At 38.8% G+C, this 27611-nt stretch overlaps 4 protein-coding genes and 1 long non-coding RNA gene across 12 annotated transcripts; 3 read left to right on the top strand and 2 right to left on the bottom strand.

Moving 5' to 3' along the window:
* The first annotated feature begins 795 nt into the window (after nt 1-795).
* Nucleotides 796-7625, top strand: ccm2 (CCM2 scaffold protein). Of its 2 annotated transcripts, none has more exons than XM_008337380.3 (10): nt 796-1188; nt 3956-4132; nt 4250-4333; nt 4432-4615; nt 4772-4908; nt 5145-5280; nt 5425-5482; nt 5605-5740; nt 5906-6044; nt 6189-7625. In XM_008337380.3, exons 1-10 carry the CDS (start codon nt 1159-1161, stop codon nt 6491-6493), a joined length of 1386 nt encoding a protein of 461 aa, XP_008335602.1. In that variant the 5' UTR covers nt 796-1158; the 3' UTR covers nt 6494-7625. The 2 variants fall into 2 exon arrangements, with proteins under 2 accessions (XP_008335602.1, XP_024909505.1); XM_025053737.1 differs by lacking the exon at nt 796-1188 and adding an exon at nt 1777-3346.
* fam167ab (family with sequence similarity 167 member Ab) lies at nt 7069-12966 on the bottom strand. 4 transcript variants are annotated; one of them, XM_025053738.1, is made up of 4 exons: nt 12828-12956; nt 11130-11167; nt 9872-10238; nt 7069-9523 (listed from the first exon to the last, which is right to left on the bottom strand). In XM_025053738.1, the coding sequence occupies exons 1-4, from the start codon at nt 12864-12866 to the stop codon at nt 9260-9262; spliced, it is 708 nt and encodes a 235-aa protein (XP_024909506.1). In that variant the 5' UTR covers nt 12867-12956; the 3' UTR covers nt 7069-9259. The 4 variants fall into 4 exon arrangements, with proteins under 4 accessions (XP_024909506.1, XP_024909507.1, XP_008335603.1 ...); XM_025053739.1 differs by lacking the exon at nt 12828-12956 and adding an exon at nt 10934-11046 and having other exon boundaries at nt 11130-11147; XM_008337381.3 differs by lacking the exon at nt 11130-11167 and having other exon boundaries at nt 12828-12966.
* Nucleotides 12967-12976: 10 nt separating this feature from the next.
* On the top strand, nt 12977-16997 carry LOC112486558 (uncharacterized). Of its 2 annotated transcripts, none has more exons than XR_003049052.1 (6): nt 12977-13116; nt 14666-14814; nt 15000-15075; nt 15163-15255; nt 16650-16784; nt 16866-16997. It is a non-coding gene; the product is annotated as an uncharacterized LOC112486558 (long non-coding RNA). The 2 variants fall into 2 exon arrangements; XR_003049051.1 differs by having other exon boundaries at nt 15004-15075.
* On the bottom strand, nt 13480-21004 carry lca5 (lebercilin LCA5). Of its 2 annotated transcripts, XM_025053735.1 has the most exons (11): nt 20412-21004; nt 19684-19774; nt 18150-18256; nt 17611-18020; nt 17232-17500; nt 16840-17145; nt 16623-16760; nt 16438-16534; nt 15830-15972; nt 15627-15747; nt 13480-15414 (listed from the first exon to the last, which is right to left on the bottom strand). In XM_025053735.1, the coding sequence occupies exons 4-11, from the start codon at nt 17996-17998 to the stop codon at nt 14654-14656; spliced, it is 2223 nt and encodes a 740-aa protein (XP_024909503.1). In that variant the 5' UTR covers nt 17999-18020; nt 18150-18256; nt 19684-19774; nt 20412-21004; the 3' UTR covers nt 13480-14653. The 2 variants fall into 2 exon arrangements, with proteins under 2 accessions (XP_024909503.1, XP_024909504.1); XM_025053736.1 differs by lacking the exons at nt 18150-18256; nt 19684-19774; nt 20412-21004 and having other exon boundaries at nt 17232-17473; nt 17611-18041.
* A 245-nt stretch (nt 21005-21249) lies between these two features.
* sh3bgrl2 (SH3 domain binding glutamate-rich protein like 2) lies at nt 21250-27435 on the top strand. Of its 2 annotated transcripts, none has more exons than XM_008337387.3 (4): nt 21250-21479; nt 25673-25858; nt 26211-26406; nt 26528-27435. In XM_008337387.3, the coding sequence occupies exons 1-3, from the start codon at nt 21435-21437 to the stop codon at nt 26367-26369; spliced, it is 390 nt and encodes a 129-aa protein (XP_008335609.1). In that variant the 5' UTR covers nt 21250-21434; the 3' UTR covers nt 26370-26406; nt 26528-27435. The 2 variants fall into 2 exon arrangements, with proteins under 2 accessions (XP_008335609.1, XP_008335610.1); XM_008337388.3 differs by having other exon boundaries at nt 21255-21479; nt 26211-26292.
* Nucleotides 27436-27611: the final 176 nt, after the last annotated feature.

Here is a 27611-nt window from a genome sequence, read left to right on the forward strand (position 1 = left end):
CTACAAAAAAGTGAACTCATACAACTTATATTGTGACAGAGAAGAAATAAGGAAAGATTTATTTGATGTTGTTAAGTATAAAATGTACACAAATTGTTTCACTAAATCCCGTTCTTTAAAAAAAAAAAAAAGCTAAACCGATGTCCAGTATTGTACCTGCACCCTATTTTTGGGAACAATATGAATATTATTAATAACATATGGTGCTAAAAGTTCTTTTTGTATGTTTTTGTTTTTAGAAGAAAAGAGAAATATTATGCTGAAATGTAATGTTAAGCCTTACTGTAGATTCATATATCAGACTGTTCATCAGAGAAGAGAAAAATAAATATAGTCTTTGAAAGTGCAATATATCAGTACTGTATTCAAATGCACACCTCACATTTAGAAAATGGTCATCTCTGACAGTGGTGTTAATTGAATGTGTCCTTTTTACTGTTTTGTTTCACATGTTAGAACCTAATTCTACATATTATAGTTAAATTATAAATATATTTTAAAAAATAGCCTTTTGAAGCATGATCAGAGATTATTTTCACATAATTGAAAGTTTATGAATTTATATTAAAAACGGATTCTTTTTACAGGTCAAAATAAGACGTATTCTATCATAAAGATAATTTACTTTAGCAATCTGGGGCTATTTATACTATCTTGTACACTCACTGATTACAATGTTAGATAATAGAGCCGAAATCCGGCAGAGATCCGTATTCTTATCACTTAGTTATGAACAAAATAACGCGTTGTTTACATGTCACAGCAGCTGTTTTGGTGAGTGCACAGCAAAGCATGCTGGACCACAGTTTTTACGCCCAAAATGGCGGCACGATTGAAAAGTTTTGCTTGTCTTTTCCGAGTTTTTCAGATGTACAGCTTAATTCTTTTGAGCTTGTAACTAAACTGGTGACTCAGTTTTTAACCTCATAACGTAACAGTATTTTACTAAATTTGAGGCGTCTAGAAAAAAGCGGCATGGCGTTTAGCCTTTTAACTGAAATTCGAGCATCACTTTACCAGTTTAAGGCTAAGCTAACTTAGACTAGCAGGCTAACCTCTGACAGATGAGTGTTGGATTAAAAGCTTTGGTAGTTATGTCTTGTCACACCTGGATCTACACTCTAGGATGAATATGAAGAAGAATTATTTCTTATAGAAATGGAGGATGATGTGAAAAAAGTGAAAAAGGTAAGAAATTAGGCTACTTCGATAAAGTTACCAGGCTAGTTGGCTAGTTTACTAGCCTTAGCTTTTAGCAGGCAGGGTCCATCAAAAAGACCTTCGGGGTAAATAAAGCGTTATCATGCTAAAATGTCGTCTATCATATTCCGTTGTTATTGAAGGAGATACATTATTGATACAAGTTTGGAGGAAAATGTATTTAGGTTAAATTATAATACTGTGCTTTAAACTTAGAAATCGTACATATTTTTAGCCCAAATTCACATACATATCACTTACAATAGTGCTGATGACCGTAACCTATATAAGAATATATATCTTTTTGACATAGTGTTGTGCAATGTGCTGTTTATGTTTCCGCTGTTGCCATGGTTGACTAAAGATGAAACAGGGAAATTAAAAAAAAGATTAAAAGCTGACAGATTCAATGTTGCAATGTGAAAGCCATTTCAGCACAACTTTAACTGCCCGTCTCTAGGATTGTGGGAGATTGAGGATTGTACATGAGAACTAAGTTTGTTGATTACTCTACGTTTGGATGTTGTTAATTACACAAAAAATATAATGTATATATATACATACCAAACTATAAATAATACTATGTACACAAACTGTCATCTATAATAAAGGAGACACAAACTTCAGTAAATTTACTTTAACATAATTTAATATTAAGTGAGAATAAAACAGTTTTTTTTAATTTCATTTGTAAGTAATATTGCTTAATGTACTTTTCAGCTTACCCCTAATGCTAATCCAAAATTTACTTATGGGATATTATTTCCTGGCCCTAACAAAATATATTTTGTGAAATCTAAATGTATCGAAAAAACGAAATGTTACAACTTTAAACACATCGGCATAATGTGAACGATAAACGGTTATCCAGTCACCAAGAAATGCAATTCTTGTTTTTGCCACTTGGTGGAGACAGGGCTTCGATTTGTTTTTGGTCCACAATTCTTAAACAGCACATACATGTAAATACATACACGACAGAGAAGTTAGGGGCTTTTTGTTGAGAAACAAAGTGGTACAAACAAAACCCGCATCGCATTTGCATAAATTATACATCCTTAACTTCAATTATCTTATTTTTGTATACAAATAAGTCTACAAACCTAAGTAAAACAGAATAAGATGTTAGTTATGTGTGTGTGTGTGTATATATATAATTAAATATCTAATTTGATGTCATGTCCTGCAGAAATAAATATACCATAGAATTACAGTAATCTTTTATTGATAAATATTGTCTTCTAACAGCTAAAAACATTTAGACTATGAGTGCCATATTTGTACATACAAGACCTTATTGTGGGGTAATGCACGCAAGAACTCATGCACCAAGATGATTGTACACTCATAAATGCAATATTTTAAAAGTAGTATTGTATATGTTTTTGTAGACATTTAGCAATAAGGTGTGCCTGTTTGCAAGTCACACTTGGGTCAATGTGGTAGCATCTGACTCACATTTCACAAGGACAAGCTATTAAATGTTAATGCAGTCGTCTTCAGGAGCTACATGTGCTTAAATTATGTATCTGGCAAACAGGTTTCATTCAGTCCTGATGTCTTTGATCAAGTGTCAGTACACCAGACATCAACTTAACTTGACTTAATTTGAGGTTAAAAGTCAAAAAACAGTACAAAAAGTGAAGCCACGGGACTGCTAGTGTTAAATATGTGATAAACACATTGGAATATTAAGACCTGTATTTCCGTCTGATGTTAATTAACCTTTAATTGTGCAGTCCTGTGTAAAATAGCATGAAGTAATCAGAACAATAGGAAGTAAAGGTGTGAGAAAGAAACATCTTCCCCACAAAGTCTGTAGTGCCATTTTAAGCAAGAGTTTTCAGCTGCATATAAGTTACAATGTTATGCATGTATAAGCATGTCATCACAGGAAGCTGTGGTTGGTCCCCTTCCTGTTCTTGTGTCTGAGCAGAGGCATTATCACTTTGCTGCTTGGGGTTAGGGTCTTGCCCCTCTCTTGTTCAGACACACAGGAAGCGTTTGATTCTGTCTCCATTATCAGCTGCTACTGCACGAGTGGAGGCAACAGGTGGTTGTTTACACAGTATAAAGTATCTGTGGCGAGGTCGTGTGCTTGTGGTTGTGCAGGCAACCCGAAGCGTGTGCATCCATGGAGCCTGAGGTAGGCTTTTTAAACTGGTTTTAGTATAGTAACACGCTCTAAGCTGTTTTTAAGACTTATCTTGACTGATCTTAAGACTGATCTCTTACACTGATTGAGGATTTTGTTAAATATACCTAATAGTGACTTATGAGGTTGTAAATTCCCTTCAAGTGCTGTCTCACTAAGATAATGTAGGACATTTGACAGAAGTAAGGAAGTTTCTCTTGTGACTCTTCTGCTTATTGATTGTATGAAGTGAACGTTCATGCTATAGGCTTTTGCAATTTATTCAGTTGGATGCCTGGAGATACAGCTGCAATTTTCGGTTGGAAACTACTACTGTTTGCTGGGGCTACATATTTCCTTGTCAAAAGCAGTTTAGGTAATGGATATAGATTCCTAGTCAGCACTTGTTTTTGGACATTAATTCTGGCAGTTATCCTTATGAATATGCTGTTAGATTACCAAGGTCCAAAATTAGAATAGTACATTTGAACTTCTTTATTGTACTGAATGCAACATAGTATATTTGAGAGATTTAACAAAGCAGAAATATGCTCCTGATGCCCTAGTTTCACTAACAATACATATAATTAGTGATTAATTTCTTTCTCTTCTATTCACCAGCCTGGTATCGTGTCTCCGTTCAAGCGAGTTTTCCTGAAAGGAGAGAAGGGGAGGGACAAGAAAGCTCAGGAGAAGTCTACAGAGCGCAGGGCGCTGCACACCTTTTCACTCTCTCAGCCTGACCACCGCATTGACCCCGACATACTGCTTAATGACTACATTGAGAAGGAGGTCAAAGTGAGTGTGGAAATCTTTTCATCAGTAAGAAGTCAAAGACGCATTAACGCCTGTGTCTTTTTTTCATTAATTCCATATTTTGAAATATCATGTGTAATGGACATCTTTATGCTGCAGTACTTGGGGCAGCTGACATCAGTTCCAGGATACTTGAATCCATCAAGTAGAACAGAGGTGCTACAGCTCATTGACAATGCAAGGGTAAGTACTGCATATATTGTTCTTAATCCAGCACTTGGGCTCTAATATTTATCATGTCAGGATGATTACACTTATACTAATGTCTCTGTGATTCTCAGAAGTCACATCAGTTGGCAGGCCAGCTGACCTCTGAGCAGGACGCTGTGGTGAGTTTGTCGGCATACAACATTAAGCTTGTGTGGCGAGACGGAGAGGACATCATCCTGAGAGTTCCCATCCATGATATTGCTGCTGTGTCCTACATCAGGGACGACTCGTTGCACCTTGTTGTGATCAAAACAGGTAAATATAATAACCCAAGCATACTCCAAAAATACTCAGAAATCCTTTACTGGTTACTCTGTCTTCTTTAGTAATGTTTAAATTTTTTCCAAAAGTCTGATTTTATTTAACATTAATTATTATAACAAATTATAATTTTGCATCTGTTCCTTTCAGCCCAGGAGTCAGGAGGTTCCCCTTGTCCCAGCTCGTGTCCTGATCTTAACAAATCTCAGACTCTGAGCTCTTTATCAGAAAGTGGAGCTGTTTTGGTGGAGGTCTGCTGTCTGCTGGTGCTGGCTGTTGATAATAAGGTAATGTATTAAGTATAATGCTTGTTTAAGGTAACAGTCAAGAAACTTTCAATCTAAACCTAAATACACAGCAAATCTAACCTTTACAAGACACTGCTTGAATGTTTTACAAGTCTAACCATTACCCTGAATATATTTGATATGATTTCATATAGATTTAAAGGACATAAGTTGTCATTTTCACAAAGATAACACACCTTATTATGTCTCTTTTGTCTCTTTACTTGGTCTTTTAGGCAGCAGCCGAGGAGCTGTGCCTTTTGCTCAGTCAGGTCTTTCAGATCGTTTACACAGAGTCCACCATTGACTTCCTAGACAGAGCCATATTTGATGGAGCAACAACACCGACAAGGCACCATTCTTTGTACAGCGGTACGGAAGAATGGATTAATGATCTGCAGAAATTAAAACCGACTGAACCTGGATTAACATGTGCATCACAAATGCATTTTGGACATAAGAAATCAAATTAATTTACATAGAACAAGTTATAAAATGTTTGTTTTAATTATACAGACGACTCTTCAAGCAAAGCCGACGTTAAAGAAGCCTTTGAAACAGAGGGCGGCTTATTGTAAGAAAACTTCCACATATTACTAGTATTCAGTTCCACTGATCCAAAATGATTGTAGCTCTTAGACCTTAAACTGTGCAGTCTTTTTTCCCTGCAAGTTAGAACTGTGTTTTTTTAATCAGTCCTTTCCAGGTCTCTGTGGAAGGAGAAGGAAACTCACCGACAACGTCTACCCCAGCATCTCCTCAGACAAAGACTGCAAGTGAAGGAGAACTCAGTACCACTGCTGCAGAGCTGCTGCAGGACTATATGACCACAGTAGGATCAGTCACCTTTTCTTTCTTATCTCCTTAAATTCATACTTTGTCTTTCATCAGTCAAATGACTTCATCTGACTGCCAAATTATCTGATTTGTAGCTTTGTAGAAGGAATGCATCAAATTCTGACTGAATTATTTCTCCCTTTCATCTCTCACTGAGTAGCTGAGGACAAAACTGTCATCGCAAGAAATCCAGCAGTTTGCCACCCTGCTGCATGAATACCGCAATGGCGGATCCATCCATGAGTTTTGCATTAATCTCCGACAACTGTACGGTGACAGCAGGAAGTTCCTACTTCTTGGTACAAGTCCTTTTTATCTGGATATATGTCTGGATATTTTTTGGTGGATGTTGTATGGATGTATATATGTTACAAAGATCATCTAAACAGTTCACTCAGGTGTCAAGTGTTAAACCCATGTTTTGCAACTTTTTCTACCTTTAGGCCTGCGGCCGTTCATACCAGAGAAAGACAGTCAGCACTTTGAGAATTTCCTTGAGACCATTGGTGTGAAAGACGGCCGAGGGATCATCACAGATAGCTTTGGCCGCTACCGGCGCACAACCAGCTCCGCCTCCGATTCAACAACCAATGGCAACGGAGCGATGGGAGAAGGTGGTGCGAGCAGTGCCTCCGATGAGGGTCAGAAGGCCTCAGAGGGTGATGACTGGGATCGCATGATCACGGACATCAGCAATGACATAGAAGCTCTTGGCTGTAGCATGGACCAGGAGGCAGTGACACCATGACACGTGGTCTGCTGTGTTCAGTACCGTTCAGACAGTAAACTGACAGCCCACTCCTCAAATAAACAGTAGGCATTAGAAGAATGCATCAGATGAAGGTGGTCCATAGCACTGACCTAAGATATTAAATCAGTTATTCTCCTCTAAATGCAGAGAGGATGCTGTATAGTTAATCAAGAAATACCTAACTATCAAACATGAAGTCAACAAGCGCACTTATGCAGAACTCTGGAGATGACTTTTCACTTTGTTTGCTGTTTTGTATTTCAGGGGCGTTTGAAGCCTCTGGTTTGTTTTTTAAAGTTTCTCTGACATTTTTTATTATTCGTTTATTGGCAGTATCTGCCACTGCTGGTAGCGAAAACAACTCCACAGGTTAAGAAAATGTCTATTAATTACCCTCAAAGACACTGGTGCGTCTGTGGACCGTGTAAATGTTTGAGAAGACGGAGAGTGAAGCTGTATTTTTATTTTGTATTTGGTCAATCAGCAGCTTTGTCAGACCAAACGACTTTGGATTTTCATCAGTTACTTCACGTTTGTGCGTTTGCTGTGAGAGTGAAAGAACTTGCTATATAATTTTGTGTTACACTATCATTTGTATCAAGTGTTTACTCCTATATATGTATATATGTGTATATATATATGTGTGTGTATATATATATACACGTATATATGGATATACGTATATATATATACTTTTTCAAACTGCCCAAAAAATGCTGTAATAACAACAAATTGTCATTCGGTTGAACGTAGCCGAGTGAGGACTGTATTTGACAAAGCCTGTTAGCTGATGGCTGATGTAACGTTATGGTTTTTTATATATATATATATATATTTCTTCTTCCCATGCAGGTCATCTTTTTATGACATTACATCTGTCATTGTGCCTTTACACTGCAGTAGTGTTGCCAACTGTCGGTCCCTTGCAGACTGGTCATTATGAAGTTGTTGAGAAAACCATAGTTATTAAATAACATTTACACTGTCTGTCTGGTGTGGTAAAATCACAAGAATCAAACGTGATATGTATCCTGTCATCAACTCCTCAGGCTCTGTGACTTGACACTGATTTTACTTAATTTGACCAAACAGGACGGGAGGTAACAATTAAAAAAAATGTTGAGTTAAATCTTTTGATTGGTCATCTGCTTGGATGCACTTAAGCTGCTTTGAAACTTGAGTTTTCCTTCCATCACAGTTGTCACAGTGGATGTAACTGAAGGCCCTCAGTTTGTGGGATTAGTTTTGTGAGTTTGAGGCAGAAGAAACTGACCAGACATCTGCACATTCCTTTTGATGTAGTACCTTTCATAAGGAGTGATGATTAAGGTAACATCATAGTTTTTGTTGAGGAAACGAAGCAGAGCTGTAAAACTGCTGGCAGAGCCTGGAATATTAAACCAGGGGCATTCAATTATAAGCTCAGTTGGGTCGAATGTTCAAACCAATAAGCAGGGCCAGACATTTGCAGTGGATGATAAATTTGGACCAAACCATTGATCAGTAACCCAAAGTATTTGTCAGTCCATGCAAGTTGAGCTGAGGAAATATATATATTTTTCCGCAGTAAGATATATATAACTTGTTTACACTAACTCGCTTGTTAGTTAATATTTGTTGATGCTTTGGCAGCCTGTTATTCTGAAGGAGAGTTCTTTCAGTGCCAATAAGCCGTCATAAAGCTGCAACTCATGTGTGAAAATCTTAGTCTCAACAAAGTCATTCATGCCACGGCTCTTCAGGCTGGTTTGGGAGGGACACAGGGATCAGAGAGTGGGGTTCACTGATGGTCACATGCAACGACTCATCACCCCCTGTGCCCATGTCGTCACATGGAGTGTGGCTCCCTCATAAGCCAAGGCTTAGTCTGTGTTTGCACAAGAATTTGTTGAGAGTGCACTCAAGAAAGAGAAAAAACTTCTACCTAGCCAATGGATGGTGCTTGACTCTTTTAACACCTTTTCCATTTCAAAAACACTAGGTTTAGCTGAAGGAGACTAGTGATTGCTTAACAGGTGAACGTGCAAAGCATTCAACACGTCATCTAATATAGCCTTATTTACAGCAAAATCATTTTCAACTGTTACCACTACTGTAACGTTACCATATTTAAATTTAAAAATCAATCCACAAACCAACAATGTGGGTAATTTTTCATGAAAGGCCCTGACAATGGTCTGTGTACGGTGTCATATGTGACCAAACCTGTTTCCAGGTACGGGCTGTTCCATTTGATTATAGGCTGATTAGGCAGAGAACATGTTGATGTCACAGCTCTCCTTTTTACCAAAACCACTCACAACACATTTATTGTGAATAATATGGAGTTTATTGCAATGTGAAATTGTCATATTAGAGTGAGGGAAAGAAAGAGTTAAATAAACAAATCTAAGACTGAAATTAGTTTACTGTTACAAAAGCATCCTACAGAGGTCAGTATTGAACTTGTAACTGTAAATCATCTTGTTTCTGTTCTTTTAGATTTGAGGCAATAGTCCTATCTACAGAAAGAAGGAAATTTCCTGTTCGAATATATGCAATATTTATACTCCGCACATACACATATATGCCCAACCACACAAGTCATGTTTGCGTAATGTAATTTTTTTGACTTAGTTTGGGTTTAAAGAATGTCATATTAAAACTCTATCTAAACATTTATTGTTTATATAAAATATAGAAGTTGATTTACCAAACTAAACATTTAGACTAAAACTAAAACACATTCCTCTGGATTAAACTACGAGTTTCAGGCGAGAGCTGTTAGCAGAGCGAGAAACGTCGACAATTAATGTTCATCTTTGTGACACCAATAAGTCTCAGGGGGGCTGAGAGGCCGAGGCCTGGAGTCACAGGGCATTCGCAGAGCAGGTCTGACAACTCGTCTCGCTCTTCCATGCCAAAGGTGGCATCGTTGAGCATCCTGCGGTGCTGGTGACACGTCTGTTCGATCTTTAGCTTATTGATGTCGCTCCGGAGCCGCATGAGCTGCCTGGCCAGCTGCTGGTCTTGCAAACGCATGTCAGTCTGCAAAAAAAATGACTAGTTTACATTAAATTAAAACTACAAAAAGTACATGTACACATTCAAAGTGAAGATAATCTCTCATGCCCTGTGTCTTTGTGTCAAACGTGCGTGACCACATACTGTGCTCTGTCTTGTTGTGCCTCTTTGCGTGCTCTGCTCGATTACATGAACCGTGGCTAAATGTGAGCAGAGCTAACTGATTGGAGCGGATTAGACAAACTGTGTAACAAACATGTGACACTCGTGTCAGAGACCTAATCGATCCCGCTCACTGATGTGAGTGGGATTCCTCTGTGGATTCCACAGTGGCAGATATAACGGTGTTCTGTATGAGAGGTGGGGTCTCACCAGTTCTCTCCTGAGCCAGCTGAGAGCTTCATCAATGTTCCCAAATCCGTTCAGCACACCTGATGGCGCCCCATCGCAGTTTACTGCACCCTCTCTGGTTGGCACTGATTCCCCTTCACTCTTGGCCTGTACTGGACTTTGTCCAGTCCCTGTCTGTCCCCTGAAGCTGTCCGCCTCCACCCGGGCTTTCCATTCCAGATAAGACGGCCTCCTGGTCTCCAGTCTCAACTTCTCTGTCAGGGCTTTCAGGGTCATCAGATGGTCATCTGCTGGCAGTTGCTCATCCTCTTTACCCTCTGCTTCTTCTGAGGCATCATCTGTGTCAGCCTTGATGTTATGAGACAAGTGGTGGTCCATGATAAATCTACTGCGTAGATGATAAAAAGCATATGACATAATTTATGACAAACAAAAAAAAATAGTATTTTTGGATTGAACATGACTTGTTTTGAAAAATGTATTTTTACTGCATATGTGCTGAGAATAAAACAATATTAACGCAAATAGATTAAGATGCAGCAGTCAGAGAATACAACACAACCTTTGTTTGATTAAACGTGGACCAGTGGTTTCCCTGGCAACCACACACTCACTGTAAACGAATCAGCAACTTTCCATATCCTGTCCTGGGCTCTGATTGCCTGCTGCAGACCTGAAGTGACAGACGCCTGGCAGTGGAGGCAACGCGACTGTTCTCACACTTTCACACATGCGTTTATTTTCACAGCACAAATATACTGAATATTTGATGGAGAACTGAACTCCAGAGAATTATTACAGCTTTACTTTAGCTTAGCTTACATCTAGTACTTTATAAGAAATGAATGCATCGCTGCATGACATATGATTTTACCATATTTGACACTTTTTTGTCAGTTTTTCTTTTCACTTCAGCTTCTCAATCCCTAACATAGTTTTCTACCTTTTCTAGTTTTTAATTCCTTGCCACTTTAAGACATGGCCATTGTCTCAAAAACACAATGCTGTGTGTATTCCCTTACACTCTTCCTGCTCGCTTTTTGTCTATTGGTAACTGAGTGTTATCACAAAGACTTTGTTCACCTTTCAAACCTGGATGGTGTGAATCAACACTTTTACTTCTTTCATAGCTGAAAATCTAATATTTGTTAACAAAATCCTACATCTGTCTGGCCCGTACCAACTTTCTGCGCAACCTGAAAAGAAACGCAGTTATAAAAACCACAAATATCATCCTGGAGGTGCTTATGGAAAAGTTGAAAGAATTATGTGGCCTTACCATTTTACAAGGACTCGCACTTCATCTTCGGTGCAGCCCTTTAAATGATACAGCAAACGCACACTTATTGGCCAACCGTGGTGGCACACAGAGACTTGGAGCCAAGTGTCTTCTTACAAAGTCCTTAAGCACTCAATATGTGGTTAGCCCTCACTTATTCCATAATGGCTAGAGCAGTGCAGTGGTGAGGTCATTGCCCTTGTTTCTAATGATAGGCTTGGCTGTTCTGCAAGGTAAAACGGACCTCTGGCTGTGCGGAGTCGCTGACTTGTGAACGAGCAGGAATAGAACCTCAATGTCTTTCTATAATTGTTGGCTGAGACCACAACGTTAAAGGACACAGTTAAAGAACATCTACAGCTACATTGATTTGTGAAGAGCCAGGCTGTGGGAACAGAGAAAGATTGGTTTAACTGTAAAAAAAACCCAGCTACTGTGGAGAGCTGAGCAGTTTAAAAAGACGAGTAAGCAAATATTATATAACAACCACAGTTACAGGAAAATAATAGAGTCCATTTAAACCATTCTTGTGTTGGCTACTGAACCAAGTGTTGTACAGTATGAGGCACTTTTGTTGTATCAACTACTTGAATGGAGCAGCAGGAAATCATCTCTGGAAAAGCCAAAATGTATATCCAGAATATTAAGTGAGGGCTGGGAACAGTACAAGAAGAAAAACTGTGATTTTCAAGAGAAAATATTGTTAATCTGTCTTGTGTGCTTTGCTTTCAAGTCTGCATAATTTTTTTCTCGACACCAATAAAACGTATTTTATGGTGTTGGAATATTAGAAGTCAGAAACCTCATCTGGCCCGGAGGCTAAGGAAGTCTGGAACTCTGACCAGGACTTGTCTAGATGACAAACATGTCTGTGGAGGAACCAATCAGGCGTTGTTCTCCCATCATCTGATGTATGGTATAACACCACCTGCCTCTAAGCCACGACGTCTGATTCAGAGGTGTTGGATTTTGAGCTGCAGTGTTGGAACGTGATACGTGAGAATATGAAGGTTTTCTATAGAAATCACAAACAGGATCAGGGATTTACACTCTGACAGAGATATCAGTCTGTGGAAACACAGCAGCCATTCATTAGGATTCCTGCAGTACAGCGAACTTTTAATATGTCTAAGACATATTAAACACCCTTTTCCTATTATTATTTTTCTTAACATTTCAAGTGGTGTTTCATCCGAAAAATCCTTTGTAGATTTTTTTCTTTTTTAATCTAATCTAAGTACCAAACTAGAGATCATTTAAAAGGTTCTTTCAGTTTTTGAGAAAGAAAAAAAATTGTTCCGCTTGCTCTGATTTAAAAATTGATGGAAAAACAAATTAAATACCTGATTTCAAAATTGATGGAAAAACAAATTAAATACGTTAACAAACTGAGTGAGTCACAGTACATCCGTCTTTTGACACATGTTGCAGTCGGTGAGTCACAGTACATCCGTCTTTTGACGCTAAAACTTTTCAACCCATTTTTTCAATGGTGAACCAAACAATGTCTGAAGCTGTAGTTTTAAATACAGTCTTTTATTTTATTATACATGTTGTTTTTACCCAGTTACTGGAGTTTTTCTAAGGGTCCTTTTTTGTCTTTCTCATATCAAAACTGTCTGTTATGAACTTGAAATAAAATGACTTGTCCTGGAGCAGCTACTGACATTGAACCAAACTGCGTGTAGTTTTATTTACCTTAATAAGACTCTCCCCAGCGGTGATCAGACGCGTCATCAGCTCATTAGGACCACGATTGAAAACATCTGGCGCTCCTACAAACACAGTAACGTTATCATCACCGTCATCGCCATCCTCGTCACACTGCGCGGCTCCAACACGGTCAACTTGTTTTTGAGCAGAGGGCAGCCCTCCTACTGGAGGAGGAGGAGGAGCGGGGAGGATGTGACAGATTCTGGTTGCCTGGAGAACAGGAATCTCCACCAGGGCGTCAAACTTACTGCAAGTGCGCCACGGTCTGACGGAGGTGCGAACTTTCACTTTTACTACCAAGTGCTTTAATAAGTGCAGGCAACAATACAGTTTGAACAGAAAATGTCATCTGTTAGAGTCAGGTTTCTTATCTTTTTCACAGTTGTATTTTTCAACCAAGGCTGCAAAAAAAGTCATTTGAATTTGTGTCCCTGTTATGACAAACGTGACTAAGTCCAGTAAAAGCCTGTATCTAATCACGCAAAAAAGCATGTAGAAGAATGTGTTATGGCCTGACAAGCAATGGGTTGAACTTTTTGACCCTTTTTGACGTTTATCCTGAAAACAAATTTTAAATTGATATGTAAAAATAGAAATATGTTAAAATAGAATATAGTCAATTCAACAAAAACAGATTTAACACATTGATTTTATTGAGTACATATTTCTCATAAGAAAATTACTATATAATATACACATATTTCATGACAAAAACAAATAAATACAAAACTACACAAAACAGATATCTAAAAAAATATATACAAATACTAATTTTACGGCCTACTGCACAAGTGTGGTACAACCCGCTCTATGAAAACAAAAGCATCACTAATATTACAGGCTAAATACAGACTAAATAGACACAGATCAACTTGGGAGATTTTAGTCTATTTATTTCAATGCTTTGGGCTTCACAAGTAGCATAGCAACTAGTGGTAATATCTCTGTGTTGATTGTCTGGCATTAAAGTAACATACTGTATCAGTGCAGGAGATAAGGGCCCTGAAATACTTCAGGGAACATTGTGTATTCTTTTAGTGGGCAATAAAATCAATATCGTTGATGCTGATTCTTTAAATACAAATGACAGTTTTAAACATAAACGCCTAAATACAGAGAACTGAGCTCATCAATATGTTGTTATTTGAGATAATTTAACATCTAGGTCATGTCAATATAATAAATAAAATGGCAAAAAAAAATGTAATAGTGCTGCAGTAATTTGTAATATTGCATAAATGCCATAAAGCATAAATACAGTTGTTCACAAAAAGGGGTCTGGCCCCTCTGAGTGGGCACAGATCTATTATAGGGGGCCAGAGCAAGGGGCATTCATTTCAATGGTTTCTTTTAGTAATTTTATTTATTTTGATCAAAGGATGTGTAGGGATTACTGTGTTTAAATAAAGTTCAGTAGAGTTTTAACACAATACCTCGCAGGAGGGGCAATCTGGACAAATAGTCCTATCTACAAAAGGGGGCGCTGTGAGAAAAAGTTTGTAAACAACTGCAAAAGTACATAATTTGCTAATTGTTGTCTGGGATAAATACTAAGGTTTGGCTGCTGATAATAGAGATCAGATGATAGTTTTATACATAACACAAACAATATGATTACAATTATTACAAAAAGGAGAAAATCTAAACTGAGACCCGTAAACATTTTGCTTAACACCATGTTCATTTGGACCGTCTGTTGACACAATTAAGGTGCAGACCATGCTGTGTATTCCCTGTGAATTACCTTCCTGTGTCTCTTTTGTATGAAACAACCGTGTTGCTTACTTTAACCCTTATAACTAATTTTACTTTCATAACCTCAGCTCCTCTATTTCATCGTCAAACGAGGGGATGGCACGGACAGCTGTTCTGCTCTCTGCCACATGGAGGATGTTCAGAGAGGATGGAGGAGGGCTGGGAGCAGCGTTGAAGCTCATCAGACCGTCTCCTCTTGAACGGACATTGTTGGCAGGTGAAGGACTGCTGAGAAGCTCCAGTTTATTGCACGTGCTTGAATTGTCACCAGCAGGTGTAGCCACCGCACCAAACAGTTGGTGAATGAGGTTCGACTTCTTGTCCTTGGCCATTTCCTTTTTCATGTAAATTTCTTTTTCTGTCTCCACTCCCCGGATGCTGAACACACCAATTGCTTCTAAGGCAGAATTCCGCTCCTCCTTGTGAGGCGGTGGAGGCAAATCAGAAGAACCTCTGGGCGATGAATTTCCAAAAGAAGGTGCGTAGCTTCCAAATGCCAAATCTTCATTGGAAAGTGTACCGAGTGTTTTCCTGCCCATTCCTGATCTCTTCCTTCCACGCTCAGCACTTCCATCACCGGGGACCAGGTTGGTGGACTCCTCTGCTGATGTGAGAGTGAAAATCGAGGAGTGCTGGTTCTTCTGCTGCTGTGGACGGGGTGAGGAATGTTCACTGGTGCTTTTGGAAGAGTCAGAAGACTCTGTGAACACTGAGTCCTGGCCTCCCTGGCTTTGACGATCTATTTCGTGCATCTTGGCCAGCAGCTGCTCTTTCTTATGATGTGTTTCCTCTGAAATTGCAGTATCTTTCTCCCAGACTGTGGAGACAGCAGGAGTTAGCTTTAAAGGTCACACATTATGCTAGTTATGCTAATTATTATGGTTCCCTTATTTCTGAAACTAAACGCAAGAAACTTTGGTAAAAAAAACAAGACTGTGCAGAGTCTGATTCTTTAAACACAGACAGGGGGCAGACTATCCAGAGACGTGTATCAAAACTTTCAATTTCTTAAAGGCATAATTGACTTACGTTCTCTCTGACTGCTCATCTTCTCTTCATGAGTGTCGACACTCCTTTTCCTCATCTTTTGATGTTCCCCATTTTGATGTCCAACTTTAGACTCTGCCGGTCTGTTCACTCCGTCAAGCTCCTGTTGCAAAACAGTTACAAGACATGAGAGAGGACTTGTAAAACCAGAAGTACTGATACAGTGAGTGTAAATTCACACTCACCTTAAGTGACAGGTATTCATCAGGCCTCTGTTCATGGTAGTCAGGGGCATCAGCGAGGGCAGGTGGAGGCGTGGGAAAACCCAGACTAGAGGATCTGTCGTCAGTCTGTATAGCCTTGCTGCAGTTCTTGCTTGGAAGTTTTTCTGTTCAAATAAGCAAAGTAACAATAGTGTGAACACACTGGAACCATATAACTTTGTTAGGTATTTTTGTTTAAGTAAAACATGAAAATGAGAGGATGCAGCGGACACTCAAAACCCAGAAGAAAAACCACTTTCTGATGTGCAAACTTTATATTTATTTTACCCTTAGTTTTACTGACACTGTTGTCGCTTGAACACTTTTTTTTTAGTTTAATACAGAAATATTTGCTTTAAATATTTTTCTGTTAATGAGAAGGAAATACAACTGACATTTCCCTGTTTGGTGTCTTCACTGTGGTGTTCACATTTCACCCACAGAGCAGTGCAACCTACACAACACTGTCTTGACCCGTGAGCACACAAATTAAAGTACTTGTATACAACAGATAATATTTTTATTACGCTTCTAAGATGCAAATATCGTTTTGTTCAAAGGAACTACAACGATTAGGATTTTTGCTTTACCTTTTTGCTTCACGATGCCGTCAGTATCTTTTTTCAGTGGAGGTTTCAACAAGCGGTTGGCATAAATGTTCTTTGCCTCCAGTTCTTTTTCTTTTTCCTATTAAGAAGTACAAAATAAAATTTACTAGCAAGAGCGATGTAGAAAAGTGTGCTTCAGTGATTTCTCTTTGCTAAAGCATCTGTACTTTAATTTTATTGTTTAATCGTTCCAGCTGCTCCTTCAGGGTCTTGATCTCCTCCTGGGCATTGACCGTCTTCTTCTTCTCTGCAGCCAGGTACCTCTGGAAGCTGTTGTTGCTCAGCTGTATGCTATGCTCCAGCTCCTTCACAAACACAAAACTAACTTGGTTAGTTGTTGTAATAGTGTGAGCTTAAACCTCAGCACTTGGACTATAAACATACTTTAACTTTGTGTTCTGCCTCTTCAGCTCGTGCCTGCTCCTCCTCGAGCCTGCGACTCAGCTCCTCCTTGGCTCCTAACTCCCGCTGGTTGACCAGTTTCTTTAGACGCATGACTGTGGCCTGACTTCTTTGCAGCTGCTCCTCGCTGTACTTCAGCCTCCTCTCGGTTGCCCGTTCACGATCCTGCGTCCGCCTGAGCCGCTCACGCAGCACGTGGGTCTCGCTTGAATGTCGAGTCAGCAGCTGGGAAATCTCGCTTTCAGTGTCATCATATCGCTGCAGGGCCTTCTCCTGACGGAATTGAAGCTGTGGGCAAAAAGGAAGCACATTTTTCTTTACAACGCCACAGGTAAGGAGTATTTAACAAAAACAAACAAATACATAACGCCTACATGTTTGAGGGTTCGATTCTCTTTCTGCAGTTCGTCAGTGCGGTGCTGCAGCTCAGCCAGGGCGTTACGCAGCTCATTGATCTTGAGCAGGCGGCCTGAAAGCATCCTCTTAGTCACTAGATCCAAGTCTCTAGGAGGTGTGGAATCCTTACTTTGTGACCTCGCTCCTTTGCGTTGCTGCTGGGTCAAGGATCGGCCACCGCGACACATGGGACGGATCATACCCTTGTGCCCCATACCACCTGTGGCAAGAAAACCTGTGTTGATTGCTACACAAAATTTACAATGGTTTACTGTATGATGTGTCTACAAAACTATGAAGCTATGTGTGTTTCATGGATTTCATGGACTTATTTGATAAGATTCAATCTCTACACACCTGTCTTGGAGGGTGGGCTGGCTGAACTAGTCTTTGGCCGAATCCCCTTTTTTGGAGTGGGTGATGTCGTCCTAGATCGTGTGTATGGTGACAGTGAACGGTCTGAATGAGAGCCATTCTCATAGTCATCTGAGTAATAAGAGCCACTGCCTCTGCGACCCTCTTCATCTGATATTTGGTCCTTGTCAGGATCTGAATTCCAGTTCCTTGTTTTCGATCTTCTCTCTTCACAGTTGCCCTTTTCTTCTTCATCTTGGATCTTTTCTGAAAAGTTTCTCTTGTGTTTGCGGGAGGACGACAATCGAGGATCTGCCTTTCTGCTGCGGGAAGATCGTCGACTACCATTCTGGCTGTCTTTGTCATGATCTGTAGCATGATCAGAATCCATGTTGTCACTTTGAGAGGAGTTGCTGTGGAATTTGGACACATAAAATCAGATTCTGAGACACATGTTTCATGAGTATGGGTGACATTTGCCAAAAAGATGGTTGGTGGCGCTTTTAAAAGCACTTGACATTTGTCATGTTGCATTACTTCACCTGTTATTATTCAAGCTATCGCCTTTGATGTGTATGACAGCTTAGCAATCAAAGGCAGATGAGAAGGATGTGGAGAGCCGTGTCAGAAACTGTAAATGAGCCATGACCTGTTGTTATGCAAAAAAATAAATCACCGAAGCATTATGTTTTTAATATACATGACACAAAGAATAATAAATGACAAAAATAGACTCAGTCTGTTCAATCCTTGATTTCAACTGATGCTTTACTGTAGTAACTTTGCATGTTCCAATTTCCTCCCACAGTCCAAAAACATGCAGATGTTCACTCTAAATAAAATGTCTATTTACAAAGATAAGAAGGAGTGCACCAGAAGATAGAATGTTAAAATCAGCACAGCAGAAATTACCTAGAGTTACTGTAGTTTCTCACTTACCAAATATCCAACAGCTGGCATTTATAATTTTAGCATTAGCACTGATAACCACTTCATGTAGGCCCTTTGGTTTCTGTGCAGTCACTGCATATGTATTATGTATCTCGGTCTTTAGGTGACAACATGGGCTAGAATTTTCCATGGGGCTGATAAATGTATTGTATGACTTGTCTACAGAGCTGTTGCTAGGATTGAGGGATTTACCATACGAAAACGAATAGATTATAATTACTTGACCACTGTAACATAAAACCACATACACATTTTCAACAAACAATTTCATCCAATGTGTTTGTGTATTTATCAGCATAAATAATGCATAGATATGTTTAATATTTTGTAGAATACCGCTGACTAAGTATTCCTGTAAACCTCTGTCTTAAAAAAGAACGAAGAAGAAAGAAAAATATGAGAAGCAAACACTTGAGAAAGCCTTACATGAGAAGTGATTATGCATGACAGTTTCTATGCTGAATAGATGTTGAGGTCATACTCTCCTATGGACACTTTAACAAGCCACTTGATGTCACTATGGCAACAGCTCCCCTTAGTCTGCTTCACCAAAAATAAAAGTGAATGGGTATTATAGCGGTCAAAAAAAGAGAAGTGAAATTGGATTTTTTTCAAAAATGATTATTTACAAGAAGCATCATATTCATGAATGGTTTTAAAACCGCTGAAAAAGAACTGACTGATCTTTGCTTATACATTTTGACAGTTGAAGGAGATTTCCAGGTGCTTTATTTATGGTTGAATAACGTTGCTTTGCATGTTAAGCATATGTTTTAATGGTAGCTTGAAACACCAGTACACCTAACAAGACAAGATAAAACTGACAATTCTCATCACAAGGTTGTTACAAATATATACAACACAGTTAAACGTGAATCCGTTCATATGATAATTTAATTGTATTATTTTCTATTTGGATTTTGGTAGAATTTTCTGTTTTCCTCATCAAATCTGAACATTTGACTTAATCAAAAATTGCCAGCAAAATATATGTTGTTGACAGTAACAAACAACTTGTACTATAAGCGTATGTACTACTATTCATATCGTAATATTGACACTATCAGACAAAAAATAATAAAAATAATAATAAAAAAAGAATAACAAAAATATCAATGTACTCACTGTGTTCCTGTCGCTTTTGTTGTGATTTTTTTCTTGGTTGTCTCCAGGATCCTGGTTCCCACTATCTTTCTCTGCACCTGAGGCACGATCTCTACACAACACAAACCCTGGTCATTTATTATTAGCGGTTGTTACAGAGGAAGTAGTACTTGAGCTGCTCCTTTTCTTCTGTCAACAACAGCTTGGATTAAAATAGATCATCTGCTGTTGTCGACAGCCACATCACTAGTCGTTGTCAAATCCCTTTTTCCATAAAAAGTGCAGAATAAACCAATTTCGTATGTGCAATACAAAAATCTAGAGTTTTCCCAAAGGAATACAATAAATCAAATAAATCAAATAAAATAGCTTCAGATTGACGTCTCTCGACGCTATCAAACAACCAAAACTAATGCTAACGAACTGTCATCAACAGGTGGGCTGTATTTTAACTTTACTGCCCAGAAACTTCTGGCAACTATCATAAAGTGAAGTTGGTAGGTTGGATGGTATTGCTTAATTCGTTTAGTTTTTGTTTCGCGATTTCAACACAAGTTTAATGTTAGAAGACTATTCTCCAACGTTAGCTTTTAGCCACGCTAACTAGCTGAACTTTAGCAAAGCTAAGCTGTTCTCAATGCTGACATAATCATACATTTCGCTGCGTGATCTATCGACCTGAAACTGGATATAGAAAGAATAACATAAAAACACAAAACAGTGGGCTGTTGATTTGATTTCACAAATACCTTGTTTTGCTTTTTAGTCCACGCCTTAATAGGGTTTACAAAAGTCTAGTCGATGACGCCTTACCATGGCAACCACAGTACCTTGTGCACTGACACTTATCTACCAGAGGATGCGCTGCAGAGCTTGTTGTCGATTTTGTTCAGTTTAGGGATTATAGCGCCGGCATGTGTACAAAAAGGGGATTGCGATGATACCAACATAAATTATGAAACAATTTATCTGAAATACAAATAAGGATAAATTAAAATACATAAATAATTTTATACTTTGTTTATTTACACATTTCAAAAAATCGATTAAGGTAACTGGAAAATACAATGAAAACACGTTTTTTTGTGTTGGGGCACCATGGATGCTAACAGTTTACAACCTTCAGTCAAGAAAGTTCCTATTTTATTGCAATTAATATTGTGCATACACTTACACAAAAATTATAAATATAAATATAAAACTTTATATTTTAAAAGTTAACTGTGGCACACCAATTTTGTTGCTGGAGGTGCTGCAAAATTGACAAAGCATTTATTTGAGGTCAAACGAATGTCTATTCTTTCATTGTTCCTAGACCAAAAGAATTTCTGTATTTAAGACAAAATATCCACCATTTTGTCTTAAATACAGAAACTGCCATTTGACTTAATTTGAGACCGAGATGGGATGTTACACGTTTATTTATTTTGTATGCAGTTAAAACCAAATCGGGGAAAATTGAATAAAATCAGTTTTATAACGTGGGCGCAACAAGTGTTTGTTATTGTGAAAAGTTCTCGGCGGAAGTCCAGTGTTCAAGTGCGTGTGTGTGTGCGCGCAGCATAAGTGAGGGTAGAAGCTGAGCTTCACTGGTCAGCAGCTACAGCAGCAGTTGCTTCTACTTCATCACCACCATCATCATCATAATTACGACCATGGCTTAGGTTAAATACTGTAGACGCACGTCTTTTCACGTCAAGTAGTAGTCGAATAATCGCTGCAACCGAACGCTTTGATCGCTTGATGTCGTGACATTTACCTTTAAAATCAAAATGGTTATCAGGGTTTACATCGCCTCATCTACTCCATCTGTCGCGGTGAGTGTTTATTGCAATGTGTTTGTTGACAGGTGTGTGAGTTGGCAATACAACAACGCTGTGCACGCTACAAACAGTTTAATTTGTCGATTAACCTTCCTGTTGATCTTGTATTTGGAAATCTGTTATTGTTTTGGTAGCAGTCGCATCAAATAAACTGACAACAGAACTCTTTCTACTGAACGGCCACCACCAGACATGCTTTCTTTTACTCCGGTTTTGTAGTATTAAAAAAAAGTATAGCATGTTGTAATAGATTGCAAAAAACTTATTTTTTGGAAACGAGTTGTATAACAATGTCAGAATAAAGGAAAGTATCAAAATTAATCAAAAAGTGTAACATTTTACTCATTCTGATAATTTATTAGTGACTTTTTGTGGTCCTTGCTCTAGTTAGAGAGTTAATCCAGAATCGCGGATTTAGTAGTTGGCTCTTGTGCATTTTTAAATATTGACCAAATAAGCTGTTTTCATTCTACATTATTATTTTTATTTTTTTATTTCATTATACAAGTGTTTGCCAATTGTCATGACAGATATACGCAGCATCCATGCTGTGCGTTAGATAACTTAGCTTTAAACTTTAGTTACACGGACATTAAACAATAGCGAAATCATTAAAGGTTGAGATAAAAACTTTTTTGAATCAGTATAAACATTTTACCATCATTATTTTAATTGTTTAATTTGGTTTTTAGCGTAGGGACACATTTTATGATGAAATCTTGTCAGGTAATGCGGCCGGTTGTTCGCACATATGTTTTCTCCCTCGAGTAGCTTAAACGTGCAACTTCACTCATCAACAAGTTCCCGCCAAACCATCGATGACTTCCGCGGACGTGAGTGAGAGCAGGCTTTGTATGAGCAATTGAAGACTGTATATCTGTTTCCGACCACGTCCGCTTATGTCTATTGCTTGCATCTCACGCCCTTTACTGTCTGAACAGGGCAGTTGCATTCATCAACAACCAATCGTTGACGTGCAATTGCACATCAGTTGTTCGGTTTAGCTCCGCCCACAACTAGGTCTGGCCAATAGGTTTTTGTCCACTTGTGGCTCAAACGCAGTTTCACTCATCAACAAATTACCGCCAAAACATGTATGACTGCGCGGACGTGGGTGAGAGCAGGCTGTGTATGAGCGATTGAAGACTGTGTATCTGTTTCCAACCACGTCCGCGTATATCTGTTATTTGCATCTCACGTACTGTACTGTCTGAACAGGGCAATTGCATTCATCAACAACCAATCGTTGACGTGCAATTGCACATCAGTTGCGATTGCTCCCTTTCGTCAGTAAAGGGCCTGATGTGATGGGACAAACTTATGGCCGGAACTTGTTGTTGGTGGATCTAAACCGAACCACCGACCGCATTACTAGACAAGATTTCATCATAAAATGTTTTCCTACGATAAACTGCCCTTGTGGAACATGAGTAGAATAGATATCTTTCTATAGTAATCCGCTACCGTACAGCGTGAATGCTGCGTTTATACCTCGCCATGACGTTTGCCAAACGCTTGTAGAGTGGCAGTAGACGGCGAGATTCAGCAGAAAATAAAATTATAAAATAAAAACAGTTTATTTGGTCAAATTGGGGAAACAATACTGAGCCTTGAATACATGGATGTTCTTTGTGGACCGCCCTGCTGCCAAGCAACAACATCAACATATTATTATTATAATACTTGATGTTTTAATAAAAAATGTGTTATGTGGGCTGTAACATATTGTAAATGTTTAGGCAAAGAAAGCTTATTGAGTTTGTTTGTTGGAATTGAGCTATGAAAATACATGTTACACAACATTAGTAGCTCTTAGCCATTTTTATTTTGTAAAAGTAGCTCTTGGAGAACAAAAGGTTGGAGACCCTTTTGCTTTTTCTACTTACCCCTGACATATAGTATGCAGAACTGCTTTTAGAATAGTGATTTATTATTATTAATACATTTCCATATTCAAAACTATCATAGTCGGTCAGAACTATCATAGTTGGTCAATTAATTAATCACTGTGAATATAATAGCAATATTTTAGCATAGTTAGGAATATTTGAATTTAATACATGAGATAAATCATTAACAGTGTTAATGGGAATATAGGAATATTTGAATTTAATAGATGAGATAAATCATTAACAGTGTTAATGTTTCCCTTAATTGTCACTAAAAAGATATAAAATATAAATCGGTGGCTGTCCTTCACACACACACACACACACACACACACACACACACACTCGTATACACAGTATGCAGCTAGTACAGCCTGAACTTTTCTGGAGAGATAACATTAATTTATTTCAGTTTAGCAGATGGGACATCAGGTAAAGAAACTCAGTGTCTGTGCATGAACTCCTCTTTTTATGTTTCTGGATTTGGGGAGTGTTTGAAAGTTTCAAGAGGTTTGCTGCACACAATTAATTTGTGTTTGTTGACATTCCTGTAAACTATGGAACAGTAATAATCACTTAGAAGGGCATAGATTACAAAATCAGTGACGCAGTTCAGGGTTGAGAATTCCTCCTGGGGGAGAGAGAGAGAGAGAGAGAGAGAGAGAGAGAGAGAGAGAGAGGGAGATGGTTCAGATGATATGAGTTGAAGCTTAAAATCATTAAGCAACGCTCTCTCATGAATACTAAAAGTCTTAGGTAATGGCACAAATGAGTAATATATTTATTTAAACGTGTTTCTTCTCGGTGTAAGAGGGCAGAAGAATGACTCAGGGTTTACAAAAGAGTTATTTTTGTCTCATAAGTTCAAAACACTGGATCACTCTGTGTAACAAGCAGTCATGTATGCTTGAAGAGGTCCAACATTTAGGTCAGCTATGCTAGTGCCGGGCCCATGTGAGTGTTCTTCAGTTGGAATTGAGTTACAATAGATTGAATAATGATGCGTGGAGAGGATGGGACAGGTTTTTAAGTAAACGGGTCGTTCTGCAGAACATACAACAGAAACGCTTAAGTAGGTGTTCCCTTTGGCAACTGTGCAAAATATGAACTAATGAAATGAATAAACAATAGTAACTGTAAGATTAACAATTGTCGTTGTATGTCTCTCTTAGCACAAAAGAACATTTTAATGCAAAAATGCCATAAATGTATAAACTATAAAAACAGTAACTGTAAAACTGTTAGCACAGTAAAGACAGAGAAAGGAAAGTGGTCGACAATGTGTGCAGGAATCTGGAAAACAGAACAGTTCAAGTGCAAGCTGCAGGAATGTGAGCAGATTAGTGGTGCGTAAATCATCATCACAGAGAACGTTTGAGGGAGTGATGCAAATAAGGAGATTCTCCACTGTGAACAGTCACCCATTTCTGATGTTGTGTTAAAAGAGCAACTGTTGTTACTGATGTTGTTGGGTTAAATACGAGCAAGTTACTGCACCAACACTAACCTGGTCAACCATTTAACAAGAATAACATAAATACTAAATAAAAAGTCTCTGTGTCCCTCAGTGATGTCCTGAGGTCATTGTTCTAACCATGATATAATACCTGCATTAAAAATGGTGTAAAAGCAAACACTCTTAGAAACTGTAACGTCGCCATATTTACTGTTTTAATCCTACACGCACACACGCCCCTGCTGTTTGATGGTAGATGATAATGTCGAGCTTCACAAGTCTGTATTTAAAGTGTTTCCCTCTCAGTTGTGAGTTTGAAAACACACTGTCCACAGCTGGGAAACATTTGAATTGTGTCTAATGTGCATTTACGACTCACCGTGGGAGAGTTTCTGAATTCTAAAATTAGCTTTAGAAAAAGAAATTCCCCAATTTCACCATATACGGTACCACACACACTTACACACACAGGCATTAAATCCATGAGGACCCACTGTACTGTGAACTAACACGGAGGATTGATGAGTACGTGCCAAGGTTTACTACAAGGAATGTTGACTTAATATTCCTTAAATTCTTTAGGTAAATGGTATTTTAACTCACTTTTGCAAGTGCCCTTACTCTCCATTCCCTGCAGGGGGTGCTATGACAGTTGTAATGCCTAATTCTTAGAGTTGGTTTCACTGTTTCACAACTTTATGTTTTTAAATAAACCTATTTCTCCAAGTCAGCAAGTTGGACCAGAATCACAAATGTGTACAGTTTAGCTGCTCTGAAAACCAAGTTAAACCGAAAACTGATTTTTTTTCTTCCTCTTTTTTCATCTCTTGCATCCACTGCAGGTAAAAAAACACCAGCAGGATGTGGTGGGTTTCCTGGAGGCAAACCAAATTAGCTTCCAGGAAGTTGACATCACCATGCTGGAGGAGCAGAGGCTCTGGATGAACCAGAACATTCCACAGGAGAGGAGACCAAAGAGGGGTAACCCTCTGCCTCCACAGATCTTCAATGAGAATCACTACTGTGGGGTACGATGGGCAGCAGCTACTGTAATGTGGTGTACTACTCTGTGTACTTCTACTGTGATCCGTCCGTTGTAGGAATAGCCGATAAAAAGTTCAATCTATTGGATTGGAGTCTATGCCATCTACTGAGTTTACATGCAACAGTGTGATCTAATCATAATCCTGTTCTACGGACAAGGCGGATAATCTGTTTTACTTGCAGTTAGAATCACTAGCTGAGCTAATCCAACATTACTCTGAAATGTCCTGGTCACTGAGTCATAATAAGAGCAGTAGTGAAAGGAGTCGTCTTTAACACAGTTAACACATGTTCTGTAAGCAGCGTCACCATCAGCTGCTCTTCTCCCTCTCTCAGGCCTACGAAGACTTCTTTCAAGCAAAGGAGGACAACTCTGTTTTAGCATTCCTGGGACTCGGCTCCCAGTCTTCAGGGAAAAGTGAGTGTCAAGATACGTGGGTCAAGGAAACAGAGCTGAGTTCGCACCACACGGTCGATCAACTTCTCCAAAACTAGCTGCAACATAACTCCAGGATGCTGAATCAGCAGCACTGTAGGCGGTCCCTGAAATGTTATGAAACTAACGGCTGAACTGATACTTGATGTAGATTACTTCATCATACACGGTAGCAGATTATTACACTGACTGGTTGTACCTTCTCCATTACTTCCAGGACCCAGGGACACAGATCAAACTCCCTGATGGTGAGTGACATCCAGGCTATGACATCACATGAGGACACAAACAACATCACTTCCTGTGACATCTGTTGTTTTCTTATGACTGTTTGTGCCAAACCCTAACATGACTATATACTGTGGACTGTAGCACAGAAACATTATTTCTCTCTAAATAAACATATTGGTGTGAGTTGTTTCTTTTTTCCTGTGTATTTTCAGTGACTAGCGTTCTGTTGTAGCCACACTGCAGCAGCAGCGCTCACTGGAATACACTCCGACTTGTGTGTACACACACAGCCGGTTGTGTTTGTGTCAGCTTTCATCAGCACCTGTTAATAAGGCCTGAGCTCAGAGGCGGCACTTAATGGGATCTGAACAACCTGAGGTGGCGCTTTTATTATTGTACCTGTGCGTGTCTGTGCATGAGTGTGTGTTCATGATGGCTTCAGGGAAATACAGTGCTCTTCTAGATTCAATCACACTCACTCAGACTCACTTTGAAAGCTGGACCCGTTTAGTTTGAAACAATATACTCGCAGGAATTAAAAATAGGCACCTATTAAATCTGCTTAATCTTAAATCGGCTGCCACCTAGTGGGAGAATGCTATACCGTTTAATTGTTGAATGAAGACAGATTATTTGCAGTAAACAACATTTTTTAGACTAATAGACAAATAGACACACATTGTTAGAGGTCATTTCGTGCCACTTGGATACTGATATATTCTTTTACTTCATGTCTTTCCAAATACCCCAGTATTAATGCAACCAACATTCCTGTTTGTGTATCATTTACTGTCAGATTTCTCTGTAACAAAGCATTTGAAGTGATCATTGATGCTGTCTGTGGGTGGAGGCTTTTTCACAACAAAGACAATTAAAACACTACCTTTTCCTTGACCTCTTCATGTGTTTCACTGCTCCAGAAATGATACACACTGTTGTGTATTCGCCATCATATATAAAAAGTTAGTGTGTTTCTGCTCCTGTTTTGGTTTAAACAAAAAAAACACTTACGACACGTGGCTGATGTCACCATGCGTGATATGGTCACGCAAGCCGAGAAACAGCAACCC

This window comes from Cynoglossus semilaevis, unplaced genomic scaffold (assembly GCF_000523025.1).
Source record: "Cynoglossus semilaevis isolate Cse_v1.0 unplaced genomic scaffold, Cse_v1.0 scaffold1282, whole genome shotgun sequence".
Classification (NCBI taxonomy): domain Eukaryota; kingdom Metazoa; phylum Chordata; class Actinopteri; order Pleuronectiformes; family Cynoglossidae; genus Cynoglossus; species Cynoglossus semilaevis.